This window comes from Colobus angolensis, unplaced genomic scaffold (assembly GCF_000951035.1).
Source record: "Colobus angolensis palliatus isolate OR3802 unplaced genomic scaffold, Cang.pa_1.0 Scaffold175, whole genome shotgun sequence".
NCBI lineage: Eukaryota > Metazoa > Chordata > Mammalia > Primates > Cercopithecidae > Colobus > Colobus angolensis.
In genome coordinates this window covers 1,035,992-1,050,692 of record NW_012114877.1, presented here as the reverse complement: position 1 = coordinate 1,050,692, position 14,701 = coordinate 1,035,992, and the positions used below count along the sequence as shown (strand labels likewise).

The 14,701-nt window shown below is 39.6% G+C and overlaps 1 protein-coding gene across 1 annotated transcript in view; it reads left to right on the top strand.

Moving 5' to 3' along the window:
- OSBPL3 (oxysterol binding protein-like 3) overlaps positions 1-14,701 on the top strand; it is a 191,184-nt gene that overhangs the window by 121,587 nt on the left and 54,896 nt on the right. The window contains exons 6-11 of the mRNA XM_011938557.1: positions 373-540; positions 1,140-1,263; positions 2,997-3,100; positions 3,304-3,396; positions 4,515-4,671; positions 13,561-13,691. Coding sequence (XP_011793947.1) covers positions 373-540; positions 1,140-1,263; positions 2,997-3,100; positions 3,304-3,396; positions 4,515-4,671; positions 13,561-13,691 — 777 coding nt within the window. The remainder of the gene's footprint in view (positions 1-372; positions 541-1,139; positions 1,264-2,996; positions 3,101-3,303; positions 3,397-4,514; positions 4,672-13,560; positions 13,692-14,701) is intronic.

Sequence of the window (14,701 nt, the reverse complement as noted above, 5' to 3'; positions counted from 1 at the left end):
AGTGCAGTGGCCCAATCTCGGTTCACTGCAGCCTCAACCTCCCAGGCCCAAGTGATCCTCCCACCTCAGCCTCTCGAGTAGCTCAGATCACAGGCGTGTGCCGCCATGTCTGGCTAATTTTTTTTGGTATTTTTTGTAGAGACAGGGTTTCACCATGTTGCCCAGGGTGGTGTCAAACTCCTGGGCTCAAGTGGTCCTCCCTCCTCGGCCTCCCAAATTGCTGGGATTACAGGCATCAGCCACTGCACCTGGCTGTTGAAATTATGTGCCAACTGAAAAAGCGGATTTCGGGAGTGGCCTTAATTTGATGAGTAATTGTTCCTTCCCTTGAGTGATTCTCTTCTTTCCTTTTTTCAACTGAATACATCATAGGTCAAATCAGAAGAAGTCTTTGATGAGTGGGTATCGAAACTTCGCCATCACAGAATGTATCGTCAGAATGAAATTGCCATGTTTCCACATGAAGTTAATCACTTTTTCTCAGGGTCCACCACCGCAGACTCTGCATCTGGGGTGTTTGACTCCATTTCAAGTAGGAAGGTAATGAGTGTTTTGCCAATAATGAATCTGAGAACGGGGTGGCTTTGTTTCATGGAGTCCTATCTTGGGAGCTGATTCCGAAGAAGGAAAGGTTTTCAGGGACAAGCAGGTAGGCTTGGGGTGGTATTTAATTAGTCTGTTTGCCCACTGAGTCAGAAGCAAGACCAGATGAGCATCTATTATTTGGAGGGGACGGTGACTGAAGAATAAGGAGGAATTTAGCATCTCTGAATGAACTGGCTTTGTCCTGACTGGTTTGAGTTTGGTTTCCTTTTCTGGTTGTAAACTACAGTAGGTCTGCATATACCTATGCAGGATTGCAAAATAGTTCCAAACATTCATATTATTATTTTGGTGGTATTATTAATATGTGATAAAAGAAGAAAATGAAGTCCACCATTCAAGCATGCCATATCATAGCATGGTATGGCCAAACCAGGGTGATAGTCAGAGGCCCTAGTACTTAGCTAGAAGCTTCTTCCTCGTTATAGGCAAATGGTGTCCATTAGTGACTAACCCACTCTGTTATCCTTTACCTTAACATGTCCCTGCTGGGCTCTGTTTCCATTTACAATGTGCTTTTGTCATCTGTGGAACAGCGTAGCAGTATATCAAAGCAGAATTTATTTCAAACTGGAAGCAATGTATCATTTTCTTGCGGTGGTGAGACACGAGTTCCATTATGGTTACAGTCTTCAGAGGACATGGAAAAATGCTTCAAAGGTAGAGTGACTTGAAACCTCTGCTTTCTGTCGTGGCTATTAGATGATACTGGTTTGATGTTTACACTTCAGGTGCATTTGTGTCCTTCCCCTTTGCTTGTCCACATTCCCTTCCATATTTTGCTTGTAGAGGTTGCACCCATCATCAACAAGAGACACTCTCCTTGCAGATCTTTGCGTCTTCACCTGGCTGTACATGCAGACAGGTTTCTTCTTCTGTTCCTTCAGTATTGATGCCTGATACTGATGCCTGATTTCCACATGGGCCTCTAAGTCAGTCTCCAAGGGCAGAGTCTGACACACACCCAAGACTGAGAATCATTGTGCTAGAGGTGAGGGGGTGATCAGATGGAGATCTTCACAACTTAGGTGTTCTCTACCCTGACTGCACGTTAGAATCACCCAGAGGACTTTTAAAATGCAGTAATACCCATTCCCAGTCCTCTGTCTCAAATCATCTCTTTAAATTGGTCTGAGGTAGGGCCCTGGTATCACTAATTTTCCATAGTTCCCCAAATGATTTTGATAAGGCGCCTGCCATAAGGAAGCTCAGCATTCTCAACCTTAATTAGCTAAGACTGACTTAGGGAACTAAAAACCAAAAAGATCCACAGCGGGATTGGGAGTGCTCTGATTGAATTGTCTGGGGGTGGGATTTAGGCATATATAATTTAGAAGATTTCTCCAATTGATTTAAAAGTGTAGCCATGATTGAGAACCACTGTTAGAAAAAAATACCAGGTGGCAGCCTTGAAAATTGCATTATCTCTTGTTGAATCTAGGTAGTATCACCCTTGGGACCATGTAGGCTTTGCCCCTCCAATAAACATCACTCATGAGCTTTACTGAGTGACAGCTTGTCAAAGCAGTCGCTGGAACCTTGTCTCTGGAGCAGCAGCGTCCACCCGGGAACTTACCAGAAATGCACATTTTCAGGCTCAACCCGGATGTACTGAATCAAAAACTAGGGGTAGAGCCCAGTAAGCTATGGTTTAACAAGGTCTCCAGGTGATCCTGATGATATCAAAGTGTGAGAGCCTCTAGCCTAAGGCATTTGGGCCTGTATTCTTTAGCAGAAACATCCATCAGCATCCGGCGAACAGCAAATTATGGACTATCTTTTGGGTTAGCAACTGAGATCTGGTTGGAGAGTCCTCTTATGTCCGCTCAGGTCCATCTGCAGAGGCTCATTATGATCCTCAGGCAGGTCCGTGATTGACAAAGTTTTCCTTAGAGACTGGTACAACTTTCATTTTAGTTTTATTAATGTGCATTAGGTCCTGACAAGTGGATGGTGTCAGCATATTACTACAGGATTAAACTTATGATGATGATGATGGCTGATTTATTTAGTTTTTACTCTGTGCCAAACACTCTTCTAAGAACTCTGCAATATCAACTCATTTAATTCTCACAACTGTCTTGTGATCTACATATATAATTATCTCCATCTTTGTGATGAGGAAGCTGAGGCATGCAGTTTTGCAATTTTCTCAATAGTTACAGTTCATTAAGTGGATTCAAACTGAGGCAGCCTGGTTCTCAAGATTCGTGCCCTTAACCACTAGAGTCTACAGCCTTTCCTGTAAAAAGGGAAGTAAAATTTCCGATCCTTACAGATGAAAAAAGAAAATCAACTACAGATAAATAAGGAAAAGTAGCTGGCATGGGGACAGCACAGTGATCCCTCTTGCTAGTGGAGCATTGTGAGCACTGTCCTCTTTTCCCCCACAGACCTGGCGCACTGTCATGCCTACCTGGTAGAAATGAGCCAGCTCCTGCAAAGCATGGATGTCCTGCATCGGACATACTCGGCACCAGCTATCAACGCCATCCAGGTGAGCCCGACTCCTCTTCTGTTGACATTCTGGCCCTCTTCTGCTTTCCTTTCTCCTCCCAGCCTTTCACTAACAGTGGGATGCTGTGGTCAGTTGCTTCAGCCAAAGTCAAGGGGATGGAGGTAGTCACCTTGCTATGCATTTATCCTTGTCGGTTTGGTGGACTTTACTGTCTGTGCTCTCTTTCCTGTTTTGAAACAAAGGGTGGAGCTTTTGAAAGTCCCAAAAAGGAAAAAAGACCACAAAGGAGGTGGCGGTCCAGAGCTATTGGCAAAGATGCTAAAGGAACACTGCAGGTAACCATGGCTTCCCCCGACAGACTGGTTTCTTCATTGGCCCTGCTCTGTATGCCATGTGCCGGGAGCTGCCTTGACTCAGCTAGGAGAATAGATGAGTGAATATTCTGTAGTTGTTCTTTCCAATGTGCTCTGCAGAGAGATGAATTGAATCACTTAGACTGTCTGGGTGCTAGGATATGCACATAATGGATCGTGGGCAAGGGAGAGAATATTTTCTAAGGGAAAAAGGGTGTGAGGTTGCAGGGACTGCTGCCATTTCTAGGGCTTTTGGTTTCCCCATCTTCACTGTTGAGCCTGCCTGTGCTCTTCCCTGCTTGTGTTTGTGCCTTGTTTTGTGGCTGCAGTTACTGTGTGCTCTGACCTATGTCTTCTGCTGATGCTGCATGGATTTGTCATCCCTCTAAGCCCACAGGCATGATTCTCTGGGCACAGGACATGGTGTAGATTCTCCTTGGCCTCTTATCTCCAAACTCCCAATCCCTCATCCAGGATTCACTGTGTCATGCATGCAAGGAGCTTTCCCAGTGCACAGCTAAGCCACAGGCCAAGATTTACAGCTTAACGGTTGCATATTAAATTGCAACATTTTTAGAATCAACATCAATCTCAAGCTTCTGGTTAGGTCACCTGATACACTCTTGTATACTCTTTGGTTCAAAGTAGTTTATGGACTGAAGATAAGCACTTTGGAAGTAAAGAAGGTCCATGTACAAATGAGGGTCATTTGTTTTGTAGAAGCCCTAGGTACAAAGGAGAAAGCATTTTAAACCTATCCATTACTAACCACCTGGATACATGGATGATTATTGCCAGGAGGAAGGAATTGAGTATAAATGAGAAAGCCTGGCAGCTTTAGCTGTCATTTTCAACCTAAGCTTTAATGCTTCTATCATTTCCAAAAGAATATGTGATTTCTCACCCATTTTTAGCTCACAAGAAGCAAGTTGCTGTGGAAAGTGTTGTCTTGAGTTCTCGTTTTTAAAAATAAGTTATCACTCAGTAGAAAGACCTACCTATAAAATGTTTTCTGTTACTATATTTCAATCTTAGAATCAAGTAAATATTCTAAGCAATCTGCATCTGAAAAGAAGTATCTCCCTTTGGTGTTACTTCAGGTCCCCAAACCGTTTTCTGGCCCAGTAAGACTACACTCCTCCAATCCTAATTTGTCAACACTAGATTTTGGAGAAGAGAAAAATTATTCTGATGGCTCTGAAACCTCATCAGAGTTTTCTAAAATGCAAGAAGATCTGTGTCATATTGCCCATAAAGGTAAATGAGTTTTCTTTCTTCCTAATGTGTTTGATGAAAATGTTAAATGCATGTCTGAATGTGAGATGTCCTTAGAGAGGGTATCTTAGTTGGTTCATTTTCTGCTCCATTAAGATTTAGGGAAACCTAATTTTTATTTTATTTCCCTGGTAGTGGAGAATGTATTGGCAAGAACCGTCTTTTTAACCTTGTAGGGGAGACGATGAGAGAGAGTTAGTACTTTCAAAGCTGAGCAGTTCATGTGATGCTGATGGGAGTGTAAATTGGTAATTTTCTGGAAGGCAATATGATATTATTTTCCCACTATTTAAAAAATCTGCCTATCTAGCAATTCCACTTTGAAGAATTCATTGTAGGAATTAACTTAGAATTTATCCAAAGTATCCATTTTGCATTGTCACATCAAAAATTAGAAATAGGTATTCAACATCATTAGCCATTAGGAAAATGCAAATTAAAGCCATGATGAGATATCACTACACACCTATTAGAAGAGCCAAAGTTAAAAGAAAATATAGTATCAAATGCCGGTGAAAATGCATATGAATTTAATCTATCATACATTTCTTGTAGCTATGTAAAATGGTGTAGCCACTCTGGAAAACAGTTTGGCAGTGTTGTATAAAACTAAACATGCATTTACCATGCAACCCAACACTCATTTCTGAGCATTTGTTCCAGATAAATGAAAATTTATGTCCACACACAAATCTATACCCATGTTCAGAGCAAGTTTATTTGTATTGGCCAAAGACTGGAAACAAACTCAAGTGGTTTTCAACAGATGAATGGTTAAACAAACTGTGGTACATCCATACAATCGAGTACTACTCAGCAATACCAAGGAACAAACTATTGATATACATAGCAACTTGGATGGATCTCAAGGACATTATGCTGAGAGAAAATAGCCGATCTCAAAACATTACATAGTATAGGTGTATTACTCCATGTTCATGCTGCTGATAAAGACATACCCGAGACTGGGTAATTTATAAAGAGTTCCATGTGACTGGGGAGGCCTCACAATCATGGCAGATGACAAAAAGCTTGTCTTACATGGTGGCAGGCAAGAGAGAATTAAAGTTCAGTGAAAAGGGAAACCCCTTATAAAACCATCAGATCTCATAAGACGTGTTCACTACTACAAGAACAGTATGGGGAAAACCGCCCCCATGATTCAATTGTCTTTCACTGAGTCCCTCCCATAACACATGGGAATTATGGGAGCTACAATTCAAGATAAGATTCGGGTGGGGACACAGCCAAACCATATCCATAGGGTTCCACTTACATAAACATTTTGAAATGATATAATTATGGAGATGGAGGAAGTAAAGGGGAGTGTGATTATAAAGGGGGAGCACACGGGATCTTGTAGTGATGAAAAGTTCCGTATCCTGATTGTGGTGCTGGTTACAGAAATGTGGACATGTGATAAAATTGCATTTACTCATACCCACGCACATATAAACGGATCAGTGCATGTAAATCTGGTGAAATCTGAATAAAATCTGTAGATTATACTAATGTCAACTCCTACATTTTTATATTGTATCATAGATGTGTAAGGTGTAACTACTGGGAAAAACTGGGTATAGGGTATGTGGGACTTTACTGTTTTTGCAACTACCTGTAAGTCAATAATGATTTCAAAATAAAAGGTTAAAAAAATAAAAATAATCTAAATGCCAAACAATAGAAAATGGAATTTTTTCAAAAATGTAATATAATAGAATATTCACTACTGCTAATAATGATAGCTAGTTAACATCGAGCACATAACTGTCGTGTCAGGTATTTGCTAATTACTTTACATGCATTATTTTAATTCTAGCTGTAGCCTGTGAAGTAGGTATCGTTGTGATCTCTATTGCATAAATAAGAAACTTGAGACTTAGACAAAATAACAGCTTCCTGAGGGTCACATGGTTATAAAGCAGCCAACATGAGACTTGAATTCTCACCTGTTTGACCCCATAGTCCGTATTCCTTACCTGGTATTTCTCTGCTCTTACAGATGGAGTGGCCAGGATTATTTTTTATAGACATAGAAAGATGTCCTCAGCATAAAATGTAAAGTAAAAATGTAAGATTACAAAGCAATATATAGATATGATTCTATTTCGAGCATATATAGGTATACTAAAAAGTCTGGAAGGATATATACCAACATTTTAGTGATGGAGGCTGGAGTTATAAGTTCTTATTTATCTTTCTGCTTACCTTTGTTTTCAGTTTTCATGTATTATTTCTTAAAGAGAAAATGGATTTAAAATGTTTCAGTGGGAGGGCAGTGTGTAATGTGGGAAGATAAAAGATATTCTCTCTATTGCCTTCCTTTCCTACTTCATATTTTTCTTTCGTACATTACCGATTATTTCAGCTCTCTCTTCCCTTACATGTTGGATATGAGGTGGGTTATAAGGAAACCATTTCATCGTTTATACAGATTGCTACCTTGAACGCTTGTCCTAATTACTGTTAGAATGTTGCCAGTATTTTGCTGTGCTATTGTACAGTCCATCTGTGAAATGGCAAGAGTTACCTGGCCCACCCTTAAAGGCTCTTCAAAGAATTTGAAGAATTAAAATGATCAGCTGCATTTAGGGCATCTTAAGTTTTGTGGGAGGAAATTCCTATAAAACATTGTTACTTTTTAATAATATGAACTTTAAAAAAATGAGAAAATAATGCCTCCCTACACAGAGGAAATGTCTGGAGTTTCACCTGCATTGAAGAAGCTGCCTCCGCAGTGGGACAAAGGTCGCCATATTGAGTGGATCCATTGATCCAGTCCTCCTGCAGAGGCCTCTACCTTGTTGAAAGTCTGTAATGGGCCCCAGCCAGCAGTTCTGTCTTTCCCACTTTGTGAAAACCTGCTGGCTGCAGAGCTGCCACATACCTAGCCTGGGCCAAGGTTTGTCCTGGAGAAAGGATTCAACAGTCGTCTGAGCCCTGTGGGCTTACAGACAGCAAATTCCACAGGGAGCCTAACAAGCTGTTTCATTCCTGTGGTTTTAGAGTACACTTGCAGAGATGGAAAGATCTTCCTTTCCCTGGTTCAGGGAGTCTCTTACACAGATGGTAATTTGGGGGCCTCAGAGAATAAAGACAGCTCTCAGGTTTGTGCTAAGTCCTGTGACCTTGCATGCCTTCTCATACATTCAGACTCGAAGCATCTTGACCTTTCTTCTTGTGTAAACCTCATTTTGTTACTGACAGTATCTGTTGTACTTTCTCAACTGCATCACTATTCTGTTGACTACAATTCCAAAGCAGCTGAACTAAAGGCAAGAATCCCAGTGATGTAACATAGTCTCTGTGACCTTCAACTTGTTAAATGCATCTGAATTCTCCTGGTTTTGTAGATCAAATGGTAGGGAACCAATATACACCCATCCTAGTTTTGAAGTCCTTATTCTATATTATAGACTGTGAGTTTGATTTTTATGGCATATTGTTGAACCAGTTGTTGGCTTATGTTTCTGTCTTTGTGTGGATGTTCACACACATAGAAGCAGAGAATGAAATGTATTGAAACCTAAAAGTCTTAAGTAATTTTTGTTGCATATATTAGTTTTTACGTTTCCCAAAATAATTTTATGGATCGCTTTGCGCATACAGTACTTCTAAAAACGAAACAAAAACTTCATGATTAAAAATGTTTGGAAAACACTGCTGACTATGGTCTCCTTTTGGATTTACATAAGAGTAGTAAATAATAAAGGCCCTGAGAAGTCCTGCAGCAAACAACAACAACAACAAAAAAATCTGTTGGCTTTGTTTAACTCAGTGACTTTCAATGTTATTTGGGAATCTTCCCCTCTATTCCCAACAGCTATTAACATCCTGGAATTTAAGTTTCTGAGGAACATACTTTAAGAAACAATGTAAATAATAAGCCTTTTTTGGAGCTCCCTCTATACTGGCTAAGTAGGCCACCTCTGTTACTGACTAGCCGTGGAACTTCGACTTCATTTATTAACCTCTCTGGCCCTTGATAACCTGTTAAATGTCATATAGTAGTTGTCCTGACTCTTTTGATTCTCAAATTCTGTAGTTATTTTCTTTGATTATTTTACACTGAATAGAAAGAGTCCATACTATTGCTTATTGTTACAGGAAGGTTTTCTGACAGAGTGCTCTGTTAGCAGAAACAGAAATGACCAAACTTGGTGAGTAGATTTAGGATGGCAAAGCAAGGAACAAGACAGGACTAGGGTCAAGTGTTCCAAATGGAAGTGGATATCTGTGTTCTCTGACTTGGAAGGGAAGCAAATGATGTTTTAGGGACACTTTTCCTACAAGTGAAGGAAATCATTATTCACAAATGTGAAAGCTAAATAGAACAAAATCAAAACTGTATTTACCTATTCTTTTCTTCCTGGATTCTTTCTCTGTGTTTGAGTAGTAATTATTGAGTGGTCATTTTATGAACCATTTTCAGCTTATGGAAGCATTGAATAAAAAAGCCAATTGTGTTACAATGATACCTCTTTCATAGATTAAAAAGCTAAAAGAGATATATGACTCAACAAAAAAAAGCCAAATAATTTATTGTTCATAAATTAGAATTCAGCATAAATGTGCTGAGCAATTAGATTCATAAGTAGGATCATTTAGTAAAGTTACCTAATGTATCTAAATCAATTCAGATGGCATATGGGTTAAAAAGTATTGTAAAATCATGGGCATCCTGTGAGGTTTGAAACTTCTGCAGATTACAGAAGATCAGAGTTTCCCAGATATATTAGGAATGTTAACATTTTAAAGAAAATTCACCTAAAATTTGATTTCCAATTAAAAAGGGGGGAAAATGAGTCTCACTATTTGTTAGGTGCTCTGTGGTAGTAGGTTTTCTCCTTGCTTAAAGCACTCCTCAGATGCGCCCATTGTCTACATGTACAGATGTAGAAACCAAGGATTTGTCCTAAATAGAAATGGCAGCTGCAACTAAGTGTTAGAGGTAGGATCTAACTTCTGGCTGGCCTTATTAGAGAATTTCTTTCTTCTGTACCACACTGCTTTCTAGAGCGGTGCCCATGACATTCATAACTGCTTTCTCCAAGATCTTATTCTTTCCTGATGCTGAGAAACTGCTAAAGAAGGAGCATATTAAGAAGTAGAGCTCAGATAAATTGAGTCCAACTCTCCTTCAGTATTGACTCTCACTATCCAAACATTTCATCTATTATAGTCTCACCAGACTAACTCAATAAAAGAACAGCTTGGAAACCTTAGAAACAGAAAGGTAGTGACCACGAAGAGTCACTTGTATGATGCTTATGATGTTCCATTCTGTAGATGCAACTTAAGACTTCTTATAATCAAAGACTCAGCCTGTGCCTGCCTCTCGTAGTCCAGGAAGGGTATCTGAGAAGTGGCTAATGACAGTTTGGGACAGAGATAAATAAACATAGATGCCACAGTTGCCTTCCGATATTTGAACACCCAATGAAAGAGGAAATACGTCCCGTTTGACAGTGAAGAGACACTGAAGCAAATGTCTTAGCAGCAGGAAGGACTTTCTAAGTCCCAGAGCACAATGTACCATTTTAGGAGATAGCAAGTGCTCTGACAAGCATGAGCCAACAGACCATTTGGCAGGGAAGCTGGAGATGTGAAGAGTTGTTTATGTTGTGGGTAGGTGGCTTTGATAATCTATGAGGTCCTTCATACCTCCGAGCAGCCAAGAGTTTCTGTGTGGCTTTATTTATTGTCAGGTAACCATAGATGTGGTGCACTCATTTGAATCTTCTATTTTTTAAAGCTGTTTATTTGTCTTTAGTAAGCTTAGATTCGTGTTAGAAATAAGTAAGAAAACACTCCTGTCAGAGAGTGTTCCTGACTTTTGGGATCCTGTGTCTTAATTAATGTAAATGTGGGGTCTCTCATGAGCAACCTCTGATCGTTGCCCTGTGTGTGGCAAATCGTTAGGTGGCTGTGAATGACTATTTTAATGTCCTGAGTGGGCCTTAATAGTCATTTAAGAAATTTAGTACACAGGGATCTAGTCTTCCAAACCCTTTTTTTCAGATGATTTAGGAAGCGTTTTATACCTTACAATAAAATATAATGACTATATGAGTTTCTTTCTGCTTATCTTACACCTGCTGCAATCTTGTCAGCTGTACCTTTTGAACCAAATATTGTATATTCTGCCAGTTTTTAAAATTTTATAGGACTCTTCTCATTTGGTGGAAAGCCTTGCTTTTCTGTGGGTCACCTGGAAGCCAAAGGAATTGATTTGGAAAAGTGGCAGCCAGCTGAGTGCCACATTTATTTTATTTGGAGCAATAAACAAGACAGTGGAGAGGTAGCTCCCCGGGGGATCCACTGAGATGGCCATGGGCATCCTGTGTGTGTGGCAGGCAGGGGCGGGGCATAGTGCCTATCTAATAGGACATAGGACGTAGTCCGTAACTGTGTGGCTTCTGCTCTCCTCCTGTGGCTGTTCTCCTACGACTCCATAGATTCTGGCCAACCCCTCATTCCTAGAATTTCTACCCTGTGTGCAGTTATTTACAAGCTTTGTCCTGGCAAAAGATTAAAGCATCCTCTAGAGCTGCTGCCAACATTTCAAGAGACTGCAGTCACCATCACTTTCATCCTCATGTGTCTCCTTCATTGGTACCACTATGATTATTGCAGTAACACTTGTTATTTATTACATACCATGCATTGTGTTATGTGCTTTACCTGCATTCTCTCTCTCATTCAATCCTCATGACAACCATTTAAAGTAAAAGTAATTATTATCCCCATTTACAAATGTGGAAACTGGAGTTCAGGCACATCATTTACTCATCCAAGGTCATGGAGTGAATAGATGATGGAGTAAGGAAGAATCCAGGGCTGATGGTGGAACCCCAGCTGTTGGTCACTCTGTTCTCCTGCCTATTATTTTGCTCAATTAAATTGTTTAAAGCAAAGAGCTAAGTATGTTTCATAGGCATTGTTAGAAAATTTTAGTTCCATTTGACCCCCATCTTCTCTTGGCAGAGGCAGCGCCATTGTGTGTGTGTGTGTGTGTGTACACAAATTGTAACTTTGTTAAGATGTTTCATGTCCATCACTAAATGCCACAACCTCAGACAAGTTCAGCAACAACATATAGAGAGGTTTAGTTGTCCTCTTTGCTATTAAATGAAGTAAGTCAATAATGCCTATTTAGTTTCTGTGTTACTAAATAGGCCACTCTTGAATAACAATACCTCTAAACATGCAGCCCTGTGGAATTCAGTAATGTGCTAGGTCATTTGAGAAGACATCTGTCTGAGTCTCTTCCGTCTTCCTGCTCTTCTAAAACAAAATATAATCAAGGAGATTGGAAAGATAATATTGAAATGTGATAGCCACGATCAGTAATTTAGATAACAGCTTCCTCATCCCTAGGAAGTAATTTGTACATGATGTGATCAAAACCTAATGAATAATGATTTTTTTTTTTTTTTTTGGCTGTATGTGTTAATGTTTTTTAAAACTTCAGTTCAGGCATTGGAGGCCATAGTGGCTAAGCCCTCATTGTACCTGAGTGCTCACTCAGGAACAGAGTAGCTGAATGCCAGGGTTACAGCTGGGGTGTTCTGGGTCCTGCAGCTGGAAGGGCTAACAAGCAAGGAGGTAGACAATAAGACCTTGTTTTGAAACAATTACAAACTCACAGAAAAGTTGCAAGAATTATACAGAGAACTTCTGTATACCCTTTACCCAAATACTTCATTTTAAATATTTGCCACATTTATTTTATCACTCTCTCTCTACATACACACTTTCACTTTTCGGAACCATTTGAGAGTAGGATTCATACATCATGTTGTTCTTCATGGCTTTATACTTTAGTATACAAAATAGGAATACTCTGTTATATAGCCACAGTATAGTAATCAAATTCAGGAAATACAGCATTGAAACAATTTTATCTATTCTACCTTCTATATTCAAATGCTGTCAGTTATCCCAATAATGCCTTTAGTATCATGTTGCCCCTTGAGTCAATTTCATTGTCATTCCTCTTTTGCCTCCTTTAATTGGGAACAGTTCCTCAGCCTTTCTTTCTGTTTCATAAAATTGACACTTCTGAGTAGTATAGGCCAGCTTTTAAAAATAAAACGCTTCTCATTCTGGGGTTGTCTGATGTTTCCTCATGATCAAATTCAGATTACATAGCCTTGGCTGGTATGCACCAAAGGAGATGTATCTTTTTCAGCGTACCTTACCTGGAGGCACATGGTCCACCTGAGTCTCACCGATAGCTAATTTTAATCACTCGATTAAGGTGCTGTCTAATTTTTCTGCTGCAGTGTTAACATTTCCCCTGAAAAACCAATAAGCTTTGTTGTTAACCCTTTCCAGTCTTTGGGGATACAAACAAAACAAAACACAGATCATTGAGGATCCAGAAGCAAAGTCCAAGCGTCAAAATATCCTGATGATAAGTCATAAAGTCATGAGACGTTATAGTGGATAGGGGCCTTAGAATTGCCAGATGTGTGTGAATGGGAGTTAGTTTTAATAGACTAAATTTTTTTCGAGCAATTTTAGGTCCACAGCAAAATTGAACCAAAAGTGCAGAGCTTTTATAAGCCCCCTGCTCCCATGTAGGCGCAGTGCCCCTGCCATCAGCATCCCACACCAGAGTACTGCATCTCTTACAGTCGATGAACCTACGTGGACACATCATCATCCACAGGCCTTAGTTTACATCAGAGTGTTTTACATGGCAAATGTGTTTTCTGAAAGTCAAGGTAGAGTGTGCATTTGCTACACTCAAAATATTCGGGGCTGTTACTTTGCTTATTTCTTTTATAAGAGATAGTTTTTTTTCTGTATTTTGTTTTTAATTATGCCTCCTTATTCCTTTTTATAATGATTATATCTCTATAGTTTACTTCACTTTAAGGTCAGCTTTTAATATCATGTCAGCGGAGAGAGAGAAACTGAAGCAGCTGATGGAGCAGGATGCCTCCTCCTCCCCATCTGCTCAGGTCATTGGTCTGAAGAATGCCCTGTCATCTGTAAGTTACATGTCTGCATCCAGGAATGCCTGAGATGTGTCCAGGCTCATGAATGTTTTGTAATTTCTATTTCCTTGGTTGTGTTGAAAATTCAGGAGAAAACCAAATTATCCGAATTATATTCTAACCTTTCATCAGATCTGTTTATTTGAAACACCAAAACTTAACCTATCCAAATCTTAATAGCTAGTATTTTATTAAGCGATACCTTCTTTAAGTTTGGTTTCCTCTGACTGATCTAAATTTTTTTGTTTCTCTAACATTTTTATTGTACGTTTTTGTGTGTATGTGTGCATGTCTTATGGACATTTTTCTGTTAATGCTTACAAAATCTGACAGTTTGGAGGAAATTTTATTGGCGTGAGACACCACAAGTTTAGCCTTACTTTCCAAATGGCAGGTGGCAGAGTGAAATTTCCAGTTCATGCTCTTACCTTCTCTATTGCAAAGCACTGATCCTGTTTACCACTCTTTGAAAGACATGAGAGCTATTTTGTTTGATTGGATAGTACAAGACATCATTTAGCTTCCCCCCCCCGGCCCCACCTACTGTGGCTACAAAGAGATGAGTCACATGAAAGTGCCTGTCAAGCAATCACTATACCTTCATAGTAACAGGAAAATCACTGACAGGGTCCCAAATGATTCTCAGCCATTCTGTCTCTCATTCTCTCTCCTTTTTTCATCAGTTTCAATTAATTCCTCAGAATAGTTAGGCTCCATTAAAGTGCCATGTCCTACCTTGATTTGAATAAAGTTATCTGGTTTTTTTGTTTTTTGTTTTTTTTTTACCCTACATCTATTAGGAGGCTAGAGAACTATTGAAATATCATACTGATTTGGTTTTACTCTTTTCCTGTACTTTTGGAATTCCTACTTTAGAAAAAGAAAGAATGTGTGCACATATGAAATCACCATCTGAAGCAATACTGAATTTTCTATTTCAGGTCACATAGGGGAGATGAATTTTAGGATCTTGTAACCAGAAGCCAACACAGGCATTGAGAGAA